Below are 25,843 nucleotides of genomic sequence, written 5' to 3'. Positions count from 1 at the left end.
AAACAAAGAAAAAACATTAGGAGAATGTGTCCTGCATGTTGAGACACATGTTTAGATTAACATGCCTTTATTATAAAAAATCCATACCAAGTGTTTTGCAATGGTCCAGGAAACAACTTTTCTTATTCTGTTTTTTTTTTTTTTTAACTGGCTGGTTGAGTTTTTTAGTATGATATAAAATTGCCCACAGATCTAAGGCAATAACTAGGTTAACAACACTATTTGTAACGCTAAAGAAAAATTCATGACTTTTCATTCATTTTTTTCACAGGAGTTTTTTGAACATGCAAAAGAACTTTGGGATGATGAAGGTGTGAAGGCCTGCTTTGAACGGTCCAACGAGTACCAGCTCATCGACTGTGCCCAATAGTGAGTGCTAGTTTTTATGTTTTACAATCTGGAAATGAAATACATCAAAACATATACAACTTTTTTTTTTAACTCTGCATTTACTTGCTTTGTACATCCTAAAACACTAAATCAGTGGTGACATTGTAATAATGACAAATATTATATATTAATGCATTATATGTCACTTTTGATTATAGTTACTGCACTTACCTGATCAGTTTTAAATTAAATGTGGATATTTATACAAGGAGAATTAGTAAGTTGTGGAAGTAAACCAAAGTTTGAGAGAAGGTAGGAAAACTATACATGTACATTGTAAATAACACGCTTTTTATTATTTTCCTTTGCCTGATGGGTATGACTCTCTCTAATATTAAAATTTACAATACGATATGGAATATGATAATATATACATTAAAAAAGAAAAAAGAATACTGAAAAAGTGATAAAATAAATAAAAACTGATCATCAAAACTTAGAACAATATAGGTAAATAAAATTACAGTTAAAAAAATAAACTCTCGTCTGATTCTCTGTCAGCCATGTCACCCTGTGCCATCACACGGAAGTGAGTATAGCCTGCTTCCAGTTTTTCTGCAGCTCCTGGCACAGAGCTGACAGTTGTGGGTGGTTTAACAACCTACATCGGCCTCCCATCTTCTTCATCAGACAATAAATCTAGAGTTCCAGAGACATCTATCTACATCTGTTTGGAGGACCTTACACCTGGACTCCAGCAACATACTAGAAATGTAACCCCTGAAAAAGCTAATAGTATTATGAAAGAAATAGCAATTGGAAATTAATAGAAATCAACATTAACATTTATTAAATTCCTTAACTTACTAATTTCTTTCTTTGTTTTTGGCCAAAGCTTTAACTGACTCTCTCAGCTGTGCATTGTCAGGCTAACCTATTGAATATTTCCTCTTCAGGGTTTCATATTACTTTCAGGATACTGAAAAAAAACAAAAATATATTATTAGCAACACTTCATTAAATGTGTAATCCATCATCTAAAAGTGTACTTAACATTTAAAATACCTTTAAAAACATCTGGGTCTAGCATCAACAAACTCACACAAACCCTTCAGAAGGTGTGAGGTCACCTTTTGATTGTGGGGGGAATTTACTCTGTAAAGATGAGAAATCCATACATGATTATGTGGAATACACAATAACCATTTAATGCAGAATACCAGTCTAAGTACAATGGAGTAGAAAAAACATTGCAAAAATTCTCGAACAATCTATATAATGGAAAATATTTTATACACTTTCACAAACAATGCTAGTCCTGCTCTGTACCACTCATTTAACAGACACGCAAATATTATTTGTTGGAGAACGTAGTTCCTATTGGTTGTAATTTGCTATCTGAAGCAAATGGAGCCATGTTGGGTTGTATTCATTGAAAAAAAAAACATGACTTGCCAGCTGGTCAGCACAGTCCCTGAGCACTCTCCCTGGTATACTATCCGGGGGTATTCCATGGGTTGACTGTCTTCCTCAAGTCAGCTGTAGCCAGGCAGGGCACCTGCTCGTCAGGGGTGGGAGGGGACTTGCATGCTCGTGTGCTGTTCAGAGCTTCAAGTCGTGCATAGAAGTCGTTTAACATGTCAGGGCGATAAGGTCACTGTTGTTGGCGTGTGATGTGAATTTGTAGTCAGTTAGGGCCTGAATGCCCTGCCACATGTGTTTGGGATCCTTAGTATCATAGAAGTGATTGTTAAATTTTTTTTGTGCATACTGGTGTTTTACTTTCCTGATGGCTTTGGAAAGCTGAGCCCTTGCTGACCTGAGAGGTCCTTCTACCCCCAACTTAAAGGCAGCATCTCTCTCTGTCAAAGCAGGGAATGGACCTCGCCAGGCATCCACTGCTTCTGGTTAGCACACGTGGTTGTTTTTTTCTCACAGAAACCCTTCAGTGGCCTGTATGCTGGGAGTAGCAACACACAGAGGTTATAATAGAATTATGCAGGTTTTTTCTTTCTTATTTATTTTATTGTCTTTTTAAAGTCGCATCATCAGACATGCATTCCTATTCAAATTTACTGTTAATAACGTATTTTGGACAGTTTATATGTTTACTTACAAAGTACTAACTTTTGTTGGCAGTTATTTTGACAATAATGGCTGTATAATATTTTAGAGTAGTCAATGTGCAGCTTGTATAGCAGTACAGATTCAGTGTCCTCCAAAAATAACTCAACATAAAGACATTATTGTCAAAATAGCTGGCAACAAAAGTGAGTACACCCTAAGTGATAACAGCTGTATGTCTCTTAACCATGCAAAGCCATGGCAGTTCCCTCAATGAACCGCATCTCCAATGTATCAGCAGCTCTCATGCAGCCCCAGACCATGATGATACCAACATAATGCTTGACTGTGGGCAAGACACTATTTAATTGGTACTCCTCACCAGGGCATCGCCATACATGCTGGATATCGTTAAAGCCAAACAAGTTTATCTTAGTCTCATCGGACCACAGGTCATGGTTCCAGTTTGTGGGCTTTCTAGAGAGCCAGCTTCAAAAAAGTCTTCCTTTTGTGACGACAGCTATGCAAACCTGACTAAGAGGACCTTCCGTTTCAGCAACCTCTATAGCAATGCATTTGTTATTTAAAGCCAGCTTCTGCACCTGACACAACTTCTGAGTGGAACCCATTTTGAAAAACCTCTGTATGACCATTGCCACTGTACTGTAACTCTGTACTGTGATTCAGGGTGTTACCGATCTTCTAATAGCCTTGTCCATCTTTATCTTACTTCTTTGCCATGAGGTGCCATGTTGAACATCCAGTGATCAGTGTGAGGGAATTTTACTCAAAGCACCAAATTTTAACTGGCCTAATACAAGATACAAAAATGTGTATGATCCTGTCAAGCACACAAAAACATGAATGTGATAAATAGGACATGTGGCTTTGCATGTTTAAGCAATGTACAGCTGTTATTACTTAGGGTGTACTAACTAATGGCTGTATATTGAATTATTTTTAGAGAACAGTAAATCTATACTGCTATACAACCTGCACATTGACTACTTGAAAATATATCCAATTTTCATTTCTATATTAAGAAAATGATCCCATGTCTTCCATTTCTCCTGCACATTGCAGTCTCTCCATATGACACAGTTTCAATTATCTCATCAATCCAATCTTCCAAATTAGGGGTTTTGGGGCATTTCCAGTTGCGTAAGATCATCCTGGGAGCTGTGATACAACCAATCTTAATAAGGGTAAATGCATTTTTTGTTATGTTGTATGTTATGCCTTGGTCACATGTCTTACCTCCATCCGCTACCTTCTTAAAGCGGCTCCGGCCGCTAACACATAATACATTACCGCTATATTCAAACCCCCAAGCAAACAAAATGAACAAAAAACAACACAGTGGATTCAAATTTATTATTATATTTAAAAAAATACCAGTTTTTATGCTGGTCGTATCATTTTATTGTGTTGCATTTAACCGCCACACCTTAAAGGCCGGTCCATGAAAATATACAGTTACCTCTTTAAGCTGCCATAGTTTCCAAAACACTCATTTTCTCTATACATATTTCAGGATTTTTCCACAATAATGCATGTGACTGCTTAAAATGTGATGTCTTGCACAGTTTGAGTTTTACTCCAGACATGTCTTGAGTGCATTATACCTGGATTTGGGTCCCATTTAGCTCTAGAGCTTTGCAAAATACATTTGATGGAATGGTGAGGCCAATTTCTGTTCTATTTTGATCCAGTCCAACTTAGCATCTTTCACCCTAATTTGTAACTAATTTGGCCATTTCGAAAAATAAATTATACATCCTTACATTGGGTAATCCAAGGCCCCGTTTGTCCAGCGGAGAAATCATCGTACACAATTTAATTTGGGGTCTTTTTCCTTCCCATAGAAAATCCTTTATAATTTTATCAAATCTTTTGATAGACTTGGGAATGTTGACGGGTATCATCATGGATATATAATTGAACTGTGGAGCAACAACCATTTTAACAACATTCACTTTAGTCCACAGAAATAGTTTCAACTGTTCCCATTTGTTCCCATTATTTTTTATCTTTCACAACAGTGGATCATAATTCTACACCATTATGTCATCCAAATTTTCAGTTAGTTTAACCCCAAGATACTTTATACCCTTTGAAACCAATTTAAAGCCAAATTAAATCACTATATGGAAATCCAACGTTTTAGATATTGGCAGTTCTCCCAGTTTATTTTGTATCCTGACAAATTAGAAAATAACTGAATAGTTCTCAATAATGGAGAGATTTAAGTAAAGATTTGAAATTTTTGCCAACATTTTATACAACACATTAATAAAACCTAATTTACTGTTCTAAATTTAGTAGGGTGGTGTTAAATCCCTATCCTTTTTAGGTACCAGTGTTAATGCTTTCATAAAAGTACTAGGTAAAACGTCAGCTTCAAACACCTCTTTATCATAGGTAGCAAAAGTACACACCTTCCTCACTTAAGTAGAAGTGAAGAGTATTTCATGTTTTGAAATACTTTGATAAAAGTTGAAGTGTTGTCTATATTTTTTTACTCAAGTTTAAAAGTAGCCATTACTACTACCTGCTTTAGTGTCACACTGGTAACTGGACCTTACCTTAGATTAAAATATTCAATTGGGACTAATCGCATGATTTAATTGAGTTAACTCACAATTAATCGCAACTTTTAAATGTACATTAAATGAACACTCCAAGTTTTAAATATTCTAATTATTGTGTGCATGGACAAATGTGGATGCTTTATGGAAATGTATGTTTATTATTAGTGAAACCATACTCAACACAGAGCATGAAGACAAAATATTCTAGTACTGTATTTTTCGGACTATAAACCGCTACCCGCGGCTTAAACAACGAAGTGGCTAATTTATGGATTTTTCCTGGGTTTTTCCCGGTTTCATGAATTTTAACCAAAAAACTGATCGACATAACATTAGACCAATTTTTCCGAACGGAAACAAAAAAAACGCACCTCACCTATGTTCTGAGCTGCACGGCATCGGGAGAAAAGACTTCCACCGGTGTTGATTTTTAAACGCACGACGATACCAAAAGATAAACTCCAGAGAGAAATACAGTAGTTGTGAAAGGAGAGAGGAAGACAGTGAACAATGACTTACTTGGTAGGCTACTGTTTAGATACAAGCCGTTTTAGCGTGTTGAGTCTGGGTGAAGGGAGAGCTCGGTAACTCCATTTGCAACACAAATCATATAAGCACAGACAGTTTTCCAAAACGCGTGCTTTTTTTATTTTTTTTGGCAACAGCGTTATGGGTTAGTCAAAGAAACTTAGAAATGAGCATCAGAAAATAATGAGCACATAATCCTCAATCTCACACGCACACACACGCAGTAATACCGGAAGAATGCAGTGACGTGCTATTCCCAAAATGCCGCTCTGCTCTTAAAGGAGCCACAACATATTTCACCCGTTACACTGTGTAACAGACACTCTCTTTCGGTAAAGCCTGTGTAAAGTTCATTAGTTTCAGTGTAGACTGCAGCTTATACACAGGTGCGGCTTTATGTTCAAAATAAAAATATTTTTAAAATTTAGCGTCTTACATAACGGTGCGCTTTATAGTCCGGAAATTACGGTAAATGTTTTAAAGTAATTATGGTGTTTTAAATTATGTAAATCATCAGGACACCAAACAACACCTTTGCTATGTTTCTACATGGACGGTTAATGAGGTTATACCAAAGAAACTGTACCTCTTCTAAATTTCATACAGATTACATAATCTGAGAATAATTTAAATTCATTTCGGCGTTATGAGGAAAAAATGCCACAAAACACTCTTAAGTGCCGGATGTGTGCATCACGGTGGATTTTGGTGCTTGATTGAGACTTGCCGCATGAGTAAAACAAAAATTTATTTTTAGTTTATTTTTATTTATATCTGAGTAAAGAAAGGACATCGTGAAAAAAACGTGTGTTGTGTTGAAGGTTTTATTTTAGCATCATAAAAAACGGAAATACGCGCTGCATTAATCGCACCTTAATAAAATTAGTGCAGTTAAAATGAATTTGCGTTAGCCCGTTTTTGACAGCCCTAGTTAATATATTAATACAAAACAAATTTTTAATTGTGTTACCTAATTAATGTATTCAGGCTGAACAACCACCATATAGAACACAAACAGAGATGTCATGTTTACATCGCTAACTCCCTCTGTCTCATCCACATTAGCACCATACTTCTTGTTGCCCTCTGCTTTGCTTGTTGTTCACTTCGTAAGCTAGCCTATGTATGTGGTGTGTGAGAGCCATGATATGATACATAAGTGGTAGATTGAAAAAGCCGCACAAAGACAGGAAATGGATTGATGGGCTGAAAACAGTGTGCAATAAGAATATATTGAAATTTCTACAAACAGATTAAAACTAATGTAACAAATCTGGTTTGAAAATGTAAGGAATATAAAGTACGGTTATTTGTGTAAAAGATTTAATGAGTGAAAGTCAGAAAAAGAAATAGTAAATTACTTATACCAGAAAAATCTTTTAAGTACAGTAACGAAGTATTTGTACTTTATTTCCACCATTGCTCTGTAAACACTTTTGTTAAAATAGGGGCCAATATATATACATTTTGTAGTTTTCTGTTGGAAACCTATCTGCCCCTGGCGATTTACCACACTTCATAGATGTTATTGCAGCCTTGACCTGCTGTTCCTGTGTATTGGGGTGGTCTAGAGAATCTGATTGCAAGAGATCCAATTTAGGTAACTTTATATTATAAATTTGTTTTTCAGTTTTTCTTAATCTGAACTACCTGAAGATGTATATAATTGTTTATAGAACCCTTAAAAACCCTTATGTATTTTATTTTTTAATATCCAGTATAATGTTAGCAGCATTTTGTTGTTTCAATCGTCTGGAAAGGAGCTTGCCCACGACGATATCCCATTGTTCTCAGGTGTTAATGTTTAGCAATATATTAAATAAAAAAAGAGGAGTAACCATGATTAACTATACATCATTCTAAAGGTCTAAGCCTCAAGCAGCGATTTTAGTTCACTGTTGTCCAATGAAAAACGTATAACGAATGTATTTGCTGAATTTGGCTCCACTGAACAACATGCCGTAAAGCATTTTTGCTCGAACCAAACAATAGTGTTGTAATTTAGATGGTTAGATGGTTTACACCGAACTCCGGTTGGTGTATTGTCTGTATATATTTCCGAATAACTTAAGCATAAAAAAATGACATCTTGCTGGTAAAAAAATAACTATGGCTGGTAGAATATAGTTTTACAAAACAAATGAAAACACACTTAAAATAAATAAATAAATAAAAATCTGATTGATTTACAAACTCTGACTAGAAGTGAGTAACAACAGAGACCTGGAGATCTGCATAGAGATGCTATTTTACATCTGTAAATTACAATATACCTTTACAGTTTTATACGATGTTATAGGTTTTATTGCCTGTTGTGTTTTTCTAAGATAAATGCTTGAAAAGTGTGTGTGTGTGTGTGTGTGTGTGTGTGTGTGTGTGTGTGTGTGTGTGTGTGTGTGTGTGTTTTGTTAAGATCGAAATGGCGTGCATCAATATGAATGGTCATGACTGTACCTGGTCATCAATATGAATGCCAAATCAATATCAATAGCCAAACATGTATAACAATAGCCTTTAATGATCATTCATTCATTTATATGCATACTGTATGAATAGAGTATAAATGGACACCTGAGTTTAACAGGTGGCTCTAAAACAGGGGGAGGGAGAAAAGGATCAGACATAGTCTCAGATAAATGTTTGTAGGAATCTCATTTGTAATGAAAATCTTCATAAAATTTGAAATATAAACTCATGAGACATGTGGCTTCCAACCCAATACTTTTCTGGATTGCTCCAGGACTGATTTAATGTATTTATATATAAAATCAAAATAATGTTCAATGCAGGAAATGTATATCCATGGCACTATCATCTATAACTTAATATCTTTTTGAGCAATATCATGGGCTGGGTGGGTCGGGGAGGGGCAAACCAGATATAGTCTCAGATAAATGTTTGTAGGAATCAAATTTTTCATGATATCTTTATTCAATTTCAAATATAAACTCATGAGACATATGGCTTTTTTTTCAGGCTTTCCCTCCCAGTGCCATGCCCGAATCTGTACTTTTAGAGCTTTATGCCTCAACATCGAATGGCCGTCTCCCGTCCCCCCTTAACCTTAATTTTTTGTCTTATTTTCTGTACAAATTATTGTCCTTAATGTATCTCAAGCCAATAACAATGAGTAATACATTATAAAAAAAAAGTAAATATAAAAGTACAAATATAGCTGCAAGCAGCGATGGCGGGCCCTCGCACATTTGTGTATCGCTCTACGGTGCCTCCCAGAAAACAATGCACGGTGGGCAAGTGCATCAAGTGGGTAAATATCAGTGGACTATTTTATGTTGTTACTGACCCATTTGGGGACTGTAGGTAAAAGAAACCCCACATTTTATACAAACAGGGGCGCTAGTGAGCCACTTAAGAGACACACCGTTGTCCGACCTTTTTGTCCACACTTAACAGCCGACAAATGTGATGTATGTGTCAAATTTCAAGTTATTGTAAGCACGGCAAAAGCCTTAAATATGCCTGAAATAAAAGTTAAAGTTTGACGCGTTGCCATGGGAATGGCGTTCGAGATATCAAAAATCCCTTTGCAATTTATCATCTACAATGTCTCGGCATCATGGTGATTACGTTTGGTGTCAATCGCATGAATATCCTGGGAGGAGTATTTAAAAGTTCACCACATGCAACTGTCAAAAAATCCACCTTTTGTGACTGACACACTTCCTGGCCGCTGTTGGTGGCGCTATGTCCGAGATTCACAATAGGCACATCGATGCGATCGGAATCCTTGGCCGAACATACACACTGCGTGTCATCCTAATAAGACATTTTTTGCTTTAGATATTAGACACTTCCAGTTCTCTGAATTCGCCATAATTTTGTCGCCTCGCCATGGCAGCACCGTTCGAGATATCGCAATTTAGCAAGTCCAATGTCTCGGCATCATGTTCACAACGTTTGATGTCAATCGCACGAATTCCCTAGGAGGAGTATTTAAAAGATCACCGCATGCACTTATAAAACAAACCAAAATAGCTGACTTCCTGTTGGGCGGAGCTCATATTTTAGAAAGTTGTTCGGGTCGATGAGATCTATATGCGTACCAACTCTCGTTCATGTGCGATCTGTGCACCAATGTCTGTTTTTAGATTACAGGGGGCGCTACAGAGCCCTACTGCCACGCCTATGTTCCAGCCTTTGCCCGAGCCTCGGGCCGCACGACTCTGACGTGTGTGCCAAATTTCAAGAGTTTTCGAGCTTGTAAGGGACCTCTAATGGCCATTTGTTGAAAAGAAAAAAAAAAAAAAAAAAGAAAATAATAATTCTAAAGAAAACAATAGGGCTTCGCACCTTTCGGTGCGAAGAAGGAAGAAGGAAGGTTATTGGACAAGGAAGGACAAGAAGGAAGGTTATTGATTGACAGAAGAATCTCCTTCTATGAGAAAAAAAACATGGTAAAAATACTATAGTAAACAGTACGTTCATGTGAATGTTGCCTGTACGAGGGATACACTGTGGATGCACGGTCTGCTTGGGACTTATACATGCTCAGGAGGCAGTTGACTTACCTGAGTATTGTAGCCATTGCTTGGCGCTGCTACAAAAGCTCCTTCTTCGCCGGCTTAAAGTGGCCGCTATGCAGTGCTTTGATTTATAGTTGTCCAACTTGGAGGGGGATAAAGGCGACACCACTGCACACCCAGGGGCCTCTCATGATTCAGCATCGCGAGCTGGGCTGACCAATGCCCATCTCCGCTCACGCAAATGTATTATCATCTGTTGACACTCAGGCTTTCCCTCCCAGTGCCTTTGTTGAGCTTTGTTCCTCAACATTGAATGGCCGGCTCCCGTCCTCCCTTAATCAATCTCAAGGCGGGCTGCTCGCCTCACCCAAGCCTTTTGTACCTTTTTTACTCATCTGAAGCATCGGCTCTCGCAGTAAGAGCCCTTAATGTTTCCTTTCTTTTATCTGCATATTTAGAAGGAGAATATTTCCTTAAACCCCTGCATGTTACCAATATTTTGCCCACTAGATGTCATCATTGCATCAATAATTAGCCATCCAGACAGACTGGCTTTACGCAGGGCCCAGGTTGCGTGGGGACGCTCGGAGATCACATGACAGCCTGGTTGTCTGTGTCCGCCCCCGAATTGGTGATTCACACAATAACTAGGGGTTACAGACTTCGGTTTGCCAAAGCACCCCTGCGTTGTCTCACATGAACGAGAGCTCTGCTCACATTCGGAAAGAAGAAATTTTCTCCCTTCTCGAGAAAGGGTGGTTCCATTGGTAGCCCCGCATCCAAGCAATCAGGGGTTTTACTCTGATTATTTCCAAGTTTAAAAAAAGAATGGCTCTCTTTGTCCTATTCTGGATCTCTGAGTGTTGAACAAACAGGAAATACAATTTCAGAATGTTATCACACGGTTCTCTTGTACGTTCAATAAAACAATTGTTTTATCTCAGTCGATCTGAGCGATGCTGTTTTCCACATAAGCATCTATCCTCCGCACAGGAAATTCATTCGTTTTGCCTACAAAGACGAGTAAGGAATTCACAGTCCTTCCGTTTTGGGCTTGCACGGAGTCCACGGACTTTCTGTCTGTGTGCGGAGGCGGGACCGGGTCTCAAAATCCTGACATACATATACAATTGACTGATTATTGCCGATTAAGGAGAGAAAGTGATTTAAATCACAACACTTGTTTTTAGAGTCAATGTAAGCAAAAGCAACTTTACTTCTGCTCAGAATGTCATATTCTTGGGTCTGGAGCTGAACTCCGTTACAATGTGTTCTCTCCTTTATGAAATGCCTTTCGCAGTTCAGGGAAGGAGCAAGATTACAATATCGCACATGTCCCAGACTGCAGGGTCTTATGGCTTTGGCTGTCCCTGTCCTGCCTCTGAGCCTGAGAATGAGGGCGTTCCTGAAGTGGAATTTATCTCTTCATCTCAGCTCACTGTGCGAACTCTGCCACTATGTCACGGTGACACGCACATGCACAGCAGCGCTGCACCGCTGGAGGAAACCGGAGTTTTACACTCACAAGCTGTTATTATAGAGCAGACGGCACTTTCTTTTGTTAAGGGCGTCCAATTTCCGGGACATTCTAAACAGGGGCGTGAACCTTTTGTCACACAACACAAATTGTTGCTTTCAAGTTCTCTTCCTTCCTTATTTTCCTTGCTGCTTGGGCAATTACTTTCCCTTAAATATTTGCCTTTGAGGCCTCCCATACAGGTACCAACCTAACAGTGCTTCCACTGTTAGTTTTAAAGAAAGGGATATCTTGTAATAATGCTTTTTTAAACACCACCACCTCTTTCTATTTGTTTAGAGCTACAATATATCCAATTCCACCATTGCATGATCTAACGCTATTACTCCAATTTTACAATCTATAACTTGATCAATAATAGAATAAAAGTAATGAAAGTAAAAAGTATTATCTGTAATTCTGTTTCTGTTGGATTGAAAAGGCACCATATATAAGTCAATCCAATATCCCCTGTTAGCATATGAATGGCAGCTCTATCCCTTGGTATAGAAGGTCATTAATATTTGCTCTTATCCTAAAGCGCATTCATAACCTGGTTAAATTCCCCTGCCAGATCTAGTTGCACCTCTTTGTCCCCAAGAATCTTGTTTATCTTATTAATAAAACATGGATCTGCCTTATTGGGGGCATATATATATATATATATAGTGAGGAAAATAAGTATTTGAACACCCTGCTATTTTAAAATCATGAAGGGGTCCAAAATTGTCATCGTAGGTGCATGTCCACTGTGAGAGACATAATCTAAAAAAAATCCAGAAATCACAATGTATGATTTTTGTATGAATGTATGAACTATTTACTTGTATGATACAGCTGCAAATAAGTACAGTGGAACCCGGTTATCTCGCCCTCGGTTACCTCGACGACCCTATTAATTCGACGTTTTTGAAGTGGACCCGCCAAATTCTCGCCTTTTTCTAAGCATTTTTTATCGGTTATGTCTTTTTTTGTATGTCGCCGAACCGTGATATCTCGAGCACAAGGGTGGAAGAATTTGCCATTTAACGTTTGGTTATCTCGGTGCAGCCGCAGAAGAACTCGTGGAAGTGGCGGAAAAATCAAGGCTTACAGCTGCTACAGGTGTTGTATTGAATACTGGTGAATCTCTGCTGTTAGTTAGTGCACACATGCCTTTTGTTGTTAAATGTTATGGGATGAACGGGAGGCAAAAGCCGCGCTTGGCGGCGCGGAATGTGGGATGAGCAGCAAAAGCATAGAATGAACACCGGCAGGATCGGGGGGAATCCGCGGTGCGCTTTGGGAAGAAAAGAGCAGCCGGTGAGAGAGTGCCGGTGGGAAGGCACGTACCGGGATACACATGAGCGATAACAACGACTGCCGTGAACCAACATATACCAACAATAATGGACGGTGAGAGTGTGGAAGTTTAAATAGGAGCTGGTGATGATGCTAAACGAGCACCAGATGTGCGCGATTGAAGCCGGGAGCTTCAGAGAAAGCGGCCGAGAAAGCACCTGACACGCTGAAGGGGGCGCCGAAGGGGGCGTGGCAGGTGGATTCCTGACAGATAAACATGTACTGTATGTATTTTTATAACATGCCTTCATCAAACAAATCGCGGCAACGCTGTCGTGTAAAAAACCCCTTCAAAAACCCGTGCGTGCACATTCTCATTTATTAACGCACATCATGTACATAAAGAAATTTCAAGCACGTTAATATATTGCCGCCATTTTGATTTTCGTTTATCTCGATCATCGGTTACCTCGATGCTTTTTGGCGACCCCCTAGGACATCGACATAACCGGGTTCCACTGTATTTGAACACCTGAGAAAGTCAATGTTAATATTTGGTACAGTAGCCCTTGTTTGCAATTACAGAGGTCAAACGTTTCCTGTAGTTTTTTACCAGGTTTGCACACACTGCAGGAGGCATTTTGGCCCACTCCTCCACACAGATCTTCTCTAGATCAGTCAGGTTTCTGGCCTGTCCCTGAGAAACACGGATTTTAAGCTCCCTCCAAAGATTCTCTATTGGGTTTGGGTCTGGAGACTGGCTAGGCCATGCCAGAACCTTGATATGCTTCTTACAAAGCCACTCCTTGGTTATTCTGGCTGTGTGCTTCAGGTCATTGTCATGTTGGAAGACCCAGCCTCGACCAATCTTCAATGCTCTAACTGAGGGAAGGAGGTTGTTCCCCAATACATGGCCCCGGTCATCCTCTCCTTAATACAGTGCAGTCGCCCTGTCCCATGTGCAGAAAAACACCCCCAAAGCATGATGCTACCACCCCCATGCTTCACAGTAGGGATGGTGTTCTTGGGATGGTACTCATCATTCTTCTTCCTCCAAACACGTTTAGTGGAATTATGACCCAAAAGTTCTATTTTGGTCTCATCTGACCACATGACTTTCTCCCAGGTTTAAGCAGGGGAACCTTCCGTGCCATGCATGGATTTCAAACCATGACGTCTTTACCAACAGTAACCTTGGAAACGGTGGTCCCAGCGCTTTTCAGGTCATTGACCAGCTCCTCCCGTGTAGTTCTGGGCTGATTTCTCACCTTCCTTAGGATCATTGAGACCCCACGAGGTGAGATCTTGCATGGAGCCCCAGTCCGAGGGAGATTGACAGTCATGTTTAGCTTCTTCCATTTTCTAATGATTGCTCCAACAGTGGACCTTTTTTCACCAAGCTGCTTGGCAATTTCCCCGTAGCCCTTTCCAGCCTTGTGGAGGTGTACAATTTTGTCTCTAGTGTCTTTGGACAGCTCTTTGGTCTTGGCCATGTTAGTAGTTGGATTCTTACTGATTGTATTGGGTGGGCAGGTGTCTTTATGCAGCTAACGACCCCAAACAGGTGCATCTAATTTAGGATAATAAATGTAGTGGAGGTGGACATTTTAAAGGCAGACTAACAGGTCTTTGAGGGTCAGAATTCTAGCTGATAGACAGGTGTTCAAATACTTATTTGCAGCTGTATCATACAAATAAATAGTTTAAAAATCATATATTGTGATTTCTGGATTATTTTTTTTTTTTTTTAAGATTGTCTCTCACAGTGGACATGCACCTACGATGACAATTTCAGACCCCTCCATGATTTCTAAGTGGGAGAACTTGCAAAATAGCAGGGTGTTCAAATACTTATTTTCTTCACTATATATATATATATATATATATATATATATATATATATATATATATATATAGTAGACAGGACAACCCAGCCATTAGGGGGGCACAAGCCAGTGTACTCTTAGTGCCGGTCCCAAGCCCGGGTAAATGGGGAGGGTTGCGTTAGGAAGGGCATCCAGCGTAAAACATGTGCCAAATCAAATATGCGGATCACAAATGAGAATTTCATACCGGATCGGTCGAGGCCCGGGTTAACAACGACCGCCACAGGTATCGTTAGCCGACAGGGTACCGGTGGAAATTGGGCTACTGTTGGCCGAAGGAGGAGAAGGAGAGGAGGAAGGCGTCTACAGAGACGGCAGAAAAAGGAGCAGTGTAGGAGAGTAGAGGTTCGGGTTGGTACTTTAAATGTTGGTACTATGACGGGTAAAGGGAGAGAGATAGCTGATATGATGGAGAGGAGAAAGGTAGATATGCTGTGTGTTCAGGAGACCAAGTGGAAAGGGAGTAAGGCCAGGAACATTGGAGGTGGGTTTAAACTGTTTTATCATGGTGTGGATGGGAAGAGAAATGGTGTAGGGGTGATTCTGAAGGAAGCATACAGTAAGAGTGTAGTGGAGGTGAAGAGAGTTTCTGATAGGGTGATGATCGTGAAGGTGGAAGTTGAAGGGATGATGATAAATGTCATCAGTGCCTATGCTCCACAAGTTGGCTGTGAGATGGAGGAGAAAGAAAGATTCTGGAGTGAATTAGATGAAGTGGTAGATGGTGTACCTAGGAAAGAACGATTGGTGATTGGGGCAGACTTTAATGGGCATGTAGGTGAAGGGAACAGAGGTGATGAGGATGTGATGGGTAGGTATGGTTTTAAGGAGAGGAATGTGGAAGGGCAGATGGTGGTAGATTTTGCTAAAAGGATGGAAATGGCAGTGGTGAACACGTATTTTAAGAAGAAGGAGGATCATAGGGTGACGTATAAGAGTGGAGGAAGGTGAACACAGGTGGATTATCTTCTGTGTAGGAGATGCAACCTGAAGGAGATTGGAGACTGTAAGGTGTTGGCAGGGGACAGTGTAGCTAGACAGCATCGGATGGTGGTCTGTAGGATGGTTTTGGAGGCGAAGAAGAAGAGGAGGAAAGTAAGGTTTGAAAGAAGAATAAGATGGTGGAAACTGAAGGAGGAAGAGTGTAGTGTGAGGTTCAGGGAAGAGGTCAGACAGGGGCTTGGTGGTGGTGAAGAGGTGCCGGATGATTGGGCAACTACTGCAGGAGTGATGAGGGAGGCAGCTAGAAAAGTACTTGGTGTGACATCTGGAAATAGAAAGCAAGACAAGGAGACGTGGTGGTGGAATGAGGAAGTGCAGGAGAGCATTAGGGGAAAGAGATTGGCAAAACAGAAGTGGGATCGACAGAGTGATGAGAAGAGTAGGCAGGAGTACAAGGAGATGCGGCAGCAGGTTAAAAGGGATGTGGCGAAAGCCAAGGAAAAGGCATATGAGGAACTGTATAAGAGGTTGGACACTAAGGAAGGAGAAAAGGATTTATACCGATTGGCCAAGCAGAGGGACCGAGCTGGGAAGGATGTACTGCAAGTTAGAGCAATAAAGGATGGAGAGGGAAATGTGTTGACTAGTGAGGAGAGTGTGTTGAGAAGATGGAGGGAGTATTTTGAGCAGCTGATGAATGAGGAAAATCAGAGAGAGAGAAGGTTGGAGGATGTGGAGTTGGTGAAGCAGGATGTAGATAGGATTAGTAAGGAGGAAGTGAGAGCAGCGATTAAGAGGATGAAGAATGGAAAGTCGGTTGGACCAGATGACATACCGGGTAGAAGCGTGGAGATGTTTAGGAGAGATGGCAGTGGAGTTTTTAACCAGATTGTTTAACAGGATTCTGGAAGGGGAGAGGATGCCTGAGGAATGGAGAAGGAGTGTGCTGGTACCGATCTTTAAGCATAAGGGAGATGTGCAGACCTGCAGTAACTACAGGGGAATTAAGTTGATCAGTCACACCATGAAGTTATGGGAAAGAGTAGTGGAAGCCAGGCTGAGAGAAGAGGTGACCATCTGTGAGCAACAGTATGGTTTCATGCCGAGGAAGAGCACCACAGATGCCTTATTTGCTTTGAGGATGTTGATGGAGAAGTATAGAGAAGGACAGAAGGAGCTGCATTGTGTATTTGTGGATTTAGAGAAAGCGTACGACAGGGTGCCGAGAGAGGAGTTGTGGTATTGTATGAGGAAGTCTGGTGTGTCAGAGAAGTATGTGAGGGTGGTGCAGGACATGTATGAGGACAGTGTGACGGCAGTAAAGTGTGCAGTAGGTACGACAGACTGGTTCAGGGTGAAGGTTGGACTGCATCAAGGATCGGCCCTGAGCCCTTTCCTGTTTGCAGTGGTGATGGACAGGTTGACGGACGAGGTCAGACAGGAGTCTCCCTGGACTATGATGTTTGCAGATGATATTGTGATTTGTGGTGAGAGTAGAGAGCAGGTTGAGAAGAGCCTGGAGAGGTTGAGATATGCGCTGGAGAGAAGGGGAATGAAAGTCAGTAGGAGTAAGACAGAGTACATGTGTGTGAATGAGAGGGAGGGCAGTGGAGTGATGCGGTTGCAGGGAGAAGAGGTGGAGAAGGTGGAGGAGTTCAGGTACCTGGGGTCAACAGTGCAAAGTAATGGAGAGTGTGTTAGGGAAGTAAAGAAAAGAGTGCAGGCAGGGTGGAGTGGGTGGAGAAGAGTGACAGGAGTGATTTGTGATAGAAGAGTATCTGCAAGAATGAAAGGGAAAGTTTATAGGACTGTGGTGAGACCTGCGATGTTGTATGGATTAGAGATAGTGGCATTGAGTAAAAAACAGGAGGTGGAGCTGGAGGTAGCAGAGCTGAAGATGTTGAGGTTTTCGTTGGGAGTGACGAGGATGGACAAGATTAGAAATGAGTTTATTAGAGGGACAGCACATGTAGGATGTTTTGGTGACAAGGTGAGGGAGGCGAGATTGAGATGGTTTGGACATGTGCAGAGAAGGGACATGAATTATATTGGTAGAAAAATGCTGAAGTTGGAGCCACCAGGTAGGAGGAAAAGAGGAAGGCCAAGGAGGAGGTTCATGGATGTGGTGAGGGAAGACATGCAGGTAGTTGGTGTAAAAGAGGCAGATATAGAGGACAGGGTGGTATGGAGACGGATGATCCGCTGTGGCGACCCCTAATGGGAGCAGCCGAAAGAAGAAGAAGAAGATAGTAGACAGGACCTTTTTCTCTCTTAGTTAGGTTTCCACATCTGTTAATATTTCATGTTGTGAACGTAATGTGACTACATATGTATAATACAGATTAATCGCACATTATAGTTTTTGTAATTGAATGTGTTAGGTGGCTGCCCCCTACAGGGGAGTGACATGTTAAACCGCACCCACTAAATTTTACAAAGATTTGTATTTTGAACATAAATACGCCACACCTGTCTATAAGCCGCAGGTGCCTACATTGAAACTAATGAACTTTACACAGGCTTGAATGAAAGACAGTGTCTGTTACACGACTTGTATCTAAACAGTAGCCTACCAAGAAAGTCATTGTTCACTGTCTTCCTCTTCCTTTCACAACAACTTTTCTCGGGTTTATCTTATGGCATAGTCGTGCGTTTAAAAATCACCATCGGTGAAGCTTCTCTTCCGATGCCGTGCAGCTCAGAACACAGTAAAAGTGCGTTTTTTCATACCCCGTTGTTTTCAGCGTGACGAATGATTCGCATTTCCTGTTGACAGTGCAAGTGAGAGACAGGTCAAACGTCAGGAACCTCATCCATATTTATAATGTGGTGCGGCCCGATTCAGTGGGAGTGCATCCGATTTAATATAAAGAATTTCATTGGTTCACCCGAACCCGTTCCGCAATTTCATTGGTCTAATGTTATGGGTCTCAGTTTTTTGCCGGCAGGAAGCTTGTGAAACCAGGAAAAACCCAGAAAAAATCCATATATTAGCCGCTTCGTTGTTTAAGTCGGCTTAAAGTACGGTATTTCAGATATTAAATTTTCCATCTTTGAAAGATTTTTCGGTTGTTGTGACTACGACTCATGAGGCAGCAATGTCTGTCTCGTTGCCATGCAGCTCATCGAAATCCCCTTAAAATACTTTGATATGAACTTCGACATCTGCTATTTAAGGTAACTTTTTATTCCGTGAGTATTTAAACTTACCAGGGACATTAGTTCTAATAAAAATCTGTAGTGAATATGATTAGGGATGGGCAGTATTTATGATATTTCAAATATATCTTTTAAATATAAAATAGGATTTTGTAATTTGTAGGGTTGATGAAATTGGCTTCATATTTGTATTTTTGTAGTTTTAAGGGGTCCCCTGGTGGTCTAGTGGTTAGGATGCAGCGCTCTCACCGCTGTGGCCCGGGTTCGAATCCTGGTCAGGGAACCAACCCCAGCCATTAGGGTTGCACAAGCCTTAGTGGCGGTCCCAAGCCCGGATAAATGGGGAGGGTTGCGTTAGGAAGGGCATCCAGCGTAAAAACATGTGCCAAATCAAACATGCGGATGGTCCGCTGTGGCGACCCCTGATGGGAGAAGCCGAAAGAAAGTTTTATTTTTGTAGTTGTAAAATACTTTGTAAGAAGTGTACATGATAAATCATAAAAAAGTGACCTCTGATTGGTGCCTACTCAGTAGTTTGCTTAGACTTGTTGAGATCAGAACAGAACATTGATCCAGATGGAATGTGGTGGTGATTGTAAGAAACCTTTAGGCTGCCAGCTTTCAATGATTGGTAAATAAATATTTGATTGCCTAATATTGTACCTTAATTAAAGTAGCTGTTTAATAGGATTAAGATTTTAAATACCGAATGCACGAATGACTGCCTGACACATAACATATTTATGATAAACAAGTAATTTATAAGAAGACAACTAATAGCACCTGTATTCATAGCAACTAGTTTCTAACTAATTAATCATGTGATTGTTAGTCATTGAGTCAGTGTTGCTGATGCAAAGCAGGCCCTTTGTTTCCAAACACCAAGTAACTACAGTAAATTGGGATACAATTGAGTAATTTGCATTAATCTGTTGGTTACTTTAAAGTTAACCTTTATCTGGGAGATTACAGGGATATGTATGTGAATATTTGATCTGTTAACGTTGCATATGTCAGATCTATTGCAAGAGAAAAGCTATTGCTGTCATTGTTTACTGAATCAACTGAGTCAGTGTAATCATTAAGGGATAGATTAAATAGGCAAATTGATGAAAGATTGTAAAAGAAAAAAAGAAAGAGATGCACTCTTGTAAAAGTATTTTTTATGTATTTTTAAAATACAATTACATAGTAGTTTATTTTGATACATGGTGTGGCTGCAGTATTTAGAAGTTTATTTTAATACACTTAAAGTTAATGTATTTGGTATTTTATTTTAAAATACATTTTGATGCATCTCTGCCCAACCCTGAATATACTCGAATAAATATTGGTGGGCCTACGGAGCTACACAATTATGCTGCCATCTTTCTCTGCAGTCCCAGGTGACTACAAACCTCCACATCATTAATTTACAATTAGTAAAACTAAATAATTAACTTAGACAGTATAACTTATCTTAATGATTTTATCTAGATTGTGATTATATGCAGTATGTGTGAAAAAAAAAAAATATATATTTTCCTATGTTTTGGATTCCATTAACAACAGGTGTGTGTATTTGTGTGTGTACACATGGACATGACATGGACAAATACTGTATTATGGAGGGACAACATGGAATGTTGTCTGCTTTTATTCCCCCATGTTCTTTGACAGGTTGGAGTAAGTCAGAGAATCCTGTCTTGTGTTGGTACAGTGGGTGAGATTGCAATACACTTGGTGTCCCTCTGGCAGTGTTTTCTTTCAGCATAGAGTTAAGTAAATGTTGTATCATAATGTCCCTGGGGTTGGTTACCTGTGTTCCCACAGGAGAGTCAATCTCTTGTTTGATAATGCACTATTTTATTAGGATCAGTTGCATTATTCATAATGTCCACATCTAGGCACTCAAAGTAGTCGTCAGTCTATTTCCATTGATTGATTGTTTGACTTTTTTTTAAATGCTTTTTCTCTTACCAAAGTCAGGAAATCTGTAAGACATTAGATTTCACAGAACTTCGGCTGGTGTATTGTCTATAGGTTTTGTCTGTATAGGTTTCGGAATTACTTCCGCATAAAAAACGTCATCTTGCTGGTAAAAAAACAAATATGGCTGGTAGAATATAGTGTTACAAAACAAATGAGACCATACAAATGAGAAAAAAGGTGTCCAGGTGATGATTATTATGCACCATCTATCACCTAGCAAAGATATATGGGAGGATTTTATTACCCACGTGGGTGAGTCTTAGTTGTATTACTCTTTAGAAACTCGTATTTCTATTCATTTATATGCAAACTGTATAAATAGAGTATGAATGGCCACCTGAGTTAAGCAGGTGAATCTCAAACAGGGGGAGGGAGAAAAGCATCAGACATACAGTGGGGCAAAAAAAGTATTTCGTCAGCCACCAATTGTACAAGGTCTCCCACTTAAAAAGATGAGAGAGGCCTGCAATTTTCATCATAGGTACATTCAACTATGAGAGACAAAATGAGAAAAAAAATCACATTGTCTGATTTTTAAAGAATTTATTTGCAAATTATGGTGGAAAATAAGTATTTGGTCAAAAACAAAAGTTCTTCTTAATACTTTGTTATATACCCTTTGTTGGCAATGACAGAGATCAAACATTTTCTGTAAGTCTGGTAGTTTGGCCCATTCCTCAATGCAGATCTCCTCTAGAGCAGTGATGTTTTGGGGCTGTCGCTGGGCAACACAGATTTTCAACTCCCTCCAAAGATTTTCTATGGGGTTAAGATCTGGAGACTGGCTAGGCCACTCCAGGACCTTGAAATGCTTATGAAGCCACTCCTTCGTTGCCCGGGCGGTGTGTTTGGGATCATTGACATGCTGAAAGACCCAGCCACATTTCATCTTCAATGCTCTTGCTGAGGTTTTCACCTAAAATCTCACGATAGTTGGCCCCATTCATTCTTTCCTTTACACGGATCAGTGGTCCTGGTCCCTTTGCAGAAAAACAGCCCCAAAGCATGATGTTTCCACCCCCTTGCTTCACAGTAGGTATGGTGTTCTTTGGATGCAACTCAGCATTTTTTCTTCTTCTTTCTCCTCCAAACACGACAGGTTGAGATTTGACCAAAAAACTATTTTAGTTTAATCTGACCATATGACATTCTCCCAGTCCTCTTCTGGATCATCCAAATGCTCTCTAGCAAACTTCAGACGGGCCCGGACATGTACTGGCTTAAGCAGGGGACAGGTCTGGCACTGCAGGATTTGAGTCCCTGGCGGCGTAGTGTGTTACTGATGTTAGCCTTTGTTACTTTGGTCCCAGCTCTCTGCAGTTCATTCACTAGGTCCCCCCCGTGTGGTTCTGGGATTTTTGCTCACTTTTCTTGTGATCATTTTGACCCCACGGGGTGAGATTGCGTGGAGCCCCAGATCGAGGGAGATTATCAGTGGTCTTGTATGTCTTCCATTTTCTAATAATTGCTCCCACGGTTGATTTCTTCACACCAAGCTGCTTACCTATTGCAGATTTAGTCTTCCCAGCCTGGTGCAGGTCTACAATTTTGTTTCTGGTGTCCTTTGACAGCTCTTTGATCTTGGCCATAGTGGAGTTTGGAGTATGACTGTTTGTGTTTGGAGTATGACTGGAGATTGTGGACAGGTGTCTTTTATACTGATAACGAGTTCAAACAGGTGCCATTAATACAGGTATTAATAACAAGTGGAGGACAGAGGAGCCTCTTAAAGGAGAAGTTACAGGTCTGTGAGAGCCAGAAATCTTGCTTTTTTTGTAGGTGACCAAATACTTATTTTCCACCATAATTTGCAAATAAAATGTTTAAAAATCAGACAATGTGATTTTCTGGATTTTTTTTTTTCTCATTTTGTCTCTCATAGTTGAAGTGTACCTATGATGAAAATTACAGGCCTCTCTCATCTTTTTAAGTGGGAGACCTTGCACAATTGGTGGCTGACTAAATACTTTTTTGCCCCACTGTAGTCTCAGATAAATGTTTGTAGGCATCTAATATGTCATAAAATTTTTCATAAAATTTTAAATATAATCTCATGACATGTGACTTTCAACCCAATAATGTTCTGGATTGCTCCTGGACTGATTTCATGTATTTATATATAAAATAAAAATAATATTAGATGCAGGAAATGTATATCCATGGCACTTCATCATCTATAACTTAATTTCTTTTTGAGCAATATCAACTTTGATAATTGACAGTAAAGCTCAAAGTGTCTTCTTTCCAATGAAATCTAAATTGTGTATGTAGCACATTTTTGTGAGGATCATTTAACATTTATATTTAGGTAGGGCATTTTCGGTTGTGTGTCCTAAAATATAGACTGGGCGCGGAGGGGCAAACCAGACATAGTCTCAGATAAATGTTTGAAGGAATCTCATTTTTCATTAAATCTTTATTAAATTTAAAATATAAACTCATGAAACATGTGGCTTTTAACCCATTACTTTTCTGGATTGCTAAATTATCTTTTTGAGAAATATCAACTTTGAATAATGGACAGTAAAGCTCAAAGTGTCTTCTTTTTAAAGATGTTTATTGTGTTTGTAACCCACTTTTATCAGAAAGTGTTAACATTTAAAGTTAGGTAGGGAATTTTTGCTGAGAGTCCCAAAATCTGTGGTGAAGGCTAACAGGATATTAACCTGCCTATGGATTGAAGACTTAAGCCAGAGATTCCGCCTCTTTTACTGTTGTTTTTTTTTTTTCCGGTGTGTGGTCTCATTTGTTTCGTAACACAATATTCTACCAGCCATATTTGTTTTGTTTTTTTTGTTTTTTTACCAGAAAGATATCTATTTTATGCGAAGGTTATTTGGTAACATACAGACAAAACACCACTCGAAGTTCTGTGTAAACAAAAGAATAACCATCTAACCCTAACCCTTATCTTTCCAATATACCGGGATTTGCAGCAGTGGATGCGTTTGTGACTTGTTATTACAATAAAAGTGCAAGTAGTGCATTTTTACTGCTTACACACATTCAGCAAGTACATTCGTTATACATTTTCCATTGAAAAACAGTGATCTAAAATCACTGCTTGAGGCTTAGACCTTTGGAATGATGTATAGTTAGCCATGGTTATGCTTGTCCCTTTTTAGTCCTGTGGCTCTAAGTACAAACCATAAGTACAAAATTATGATTGGTGAAACATTTACATTTTGTGGTGTGTGGTGTATGTATGTATGTATGTATGTATGTATGTATGAATGTATAAGATTGAGGCATATTTTTATTCATCTAAACCTATTACACTGAAATATAGGATAGAAACAGACATACTGAATCTTTTTGTTCCTGGATACCAAAAATTACAATTTAATGAATTGAGAAAATAAAAAATTTACTACTTATAGTGCACAGACAAACATAAATGGTTCTAAAAAAATTACAATTGTGGATTGGGCATATCATGTCTTGTGGGAATGCTAACATACACACATTTTTATCATTGCAGATATTGAATGCAGTGTCTAACTTGGTTTATTGTTGCCATGTGTAAGAATTAATGCACAAATTCATTATACACATAATCATATTGTTGTTTTATTTATTGACATTACATTCATAAAATATTTATGTAGAATTTACCTTTTAATCTTTAAAAATCTTTCACTAAAATGTCACGCTATTCAAACAGCTTTTAGGCCTTTTATGCAACTCTAGTTTGTGTGCATTTATAGCAGTTAGTTTTTATGTCTCACATCCTGGAGGACACTGTGCTTTCTGTAGTCAGGGTGAGCAGGACCAGGCCCTTATCAGCCTGAAAAATTTTGTGTTGTCCTATTATTCAGAGATTGGAAAGAATACCTTGAAGGCTTCACAATTATTTTCTTCCCCACTGCGACACAATAACAGCATGTTTTATTTAACCACTTTCCGAGAGTCTTCAAACAGCTACGTTTTTGTTGACTGAAAATGTTCTCTCAATGAAGAGAAGGCAAAATGGAGAAGACATTGCAGACCTAAGATTACTATAGATGTCTAAGCACTCCACTGTGAAATCACTGAGTCGCTACAGGGTGAACATACTCTGTTTTTGACAAAAAAAATATTCATTACAATTTCAGGATTTTTTTTTTTCCCCCCTTCATACATATTGTACACTGACCAGCCATGAAATTACAACCACCTGCCAAATATTGGATAAATTTTCCTTGAGCCACCAAAACATTACTGACTCCACAACACCTCTGACATTCTTAAATTTAATTCTTTGTAATGTTCCCTAAACCATCCCTTGGCAATTTTTGCAGTGGTGATAGTACATTATCCGTAAAAGGTGCTACTGCCATTAAAGAGTGCCATTGCAAAGATGAAGCCTTTATTTGCCATATGTACTTTATAGCATAGTGAATTTTTTTTCTTTGCATTTCATGTGTGTTTAGGGAGTTTTGGGGGTCAGAGTGCTGAAGTAGTGATGATTAAGAGCCCGATTTGAACCCCATACCTAATGATTTATTAAACCAGTGCCTTAAACCAAGATCAGGGTTTCTGCAGGTTTCACCAAATCAAATTTAAGACCATTAAAAATCAATTAAGTATCAAGAAAGCACACAAAGTACATTTATTTAAATTCAACATAGTACTGAAAACATGTTAGATGCTAGAGGATTTCTTCTTGCTGGCCCTCATCAAAGCATTTGACTTGGTTATTAGCTAAGCCCTCTAATCCCAGCCTTGCCCTCAGTCACTGCATCCCTAGAGAGACTTTTAGCAACTGTTTCTATAGTGTTCCTTTATTTATTTATTTATTTATTTATTTATTTATTTATTTATTTATTTCCTTCAAGAAATCCTTGTGAATATAAAGTGAGAACCTCCATACCTTTCTGTGTGTTCTTGTCAAAGAGTTCAAAACTTTCACATTGGCCATTCCATTGAAATGTACACTAGTTTTCTTAGGTCAAGTGGTCCACACACTCCTGTTATTTTTGGTGTTTAAAAGTAACCAAAAATAAGCAAACATGCATTATATGCTGCCACCCTTCGTTCTTCTATGAATATTGTTTATATTCAATGTCCATACCCCATTGAACCATGTATACAGGCCTTGGCAGATAAATA

At 39.3% G+C, this 25,843-nt stretch overlaps 1 protein-coding gene and 3 long non-coding RNA genes across 4 annotated transcripts in view; 1 reads left to right on the top strand and 3 right to left on the bottom strand.

Moving 5' to 3' along the window:
- Positions 1–25,843, top strand: part of gnal (guanine nucleotide binding protein (G protein), alpha activating activity polypeptide, olfactory type) — an 86,913-nt gene that overhangs the window by 34,092 nt on the left and 26,978 nt on the right. Inside the window, exon 5 of the mRNA XM_083530014.1 lies at positions 272–369. Within this exon, the coding sequence (XP_083386140.1) occupies positions 272–369 (98 nt within the window). The remainder of the gene's footprint in view (positions 1–271; positions 370–25,843) is intronic.
- On the bottom strand, positions 3,986–7,714 carry LOC310719893. Its single transcript, XR_014531588.1, has 3 exons — positions 7,435–7,714; positions 5,981–7,203; positions 3,986–5,195 (listed from the first exon to the last, which is right to left on the bottom strand). It is a non-coding gene; the product is annotated as an uncharacterized lncRNA (long non-coding RNA).
- Positions 7,841–25,463, bottom strand: LOC310719906. Its single transcript, XR_014531601.1, has 2 exons — positions 22,960–25,463; positions 7,841–8,321 (listed from the first exon to the last, which is right to left on the bottom strand). It is a non-coding gene; the product is annotated as an uncharacterized lncRNA (long non-coding RNA).
- LOC310719901 lies at positions 8,479–18,040 on the bottom strand. Its single transcript, XR_014531596.1, has 3 exons — positions 17,883–18,040; positions 9,825–12,150; positions 8,479–8,688 (listed from the first exon to the last, which is right to left on the bottom strand). It is a non-coding gene; the product is annotated as an uncharacterized lncRNA (long non-coding RNA).

This window comes from Silurus aristotelis (genome assembly GCF_946808225.1).
Source record: "Silurus aristotelis genome assembly, chromosome: 25".
In the NCBI taxonomy this organism is placed as follows: domain Eukaryota; kingdom Metazoa; phylum Chordata; class Actinopteri; order Siluriformes; family Siluridae; genus Silurus; species Silurus aristotelis.
This window is presented reverse-complemented; position numbering and strand designations above follow the sequence as displayed.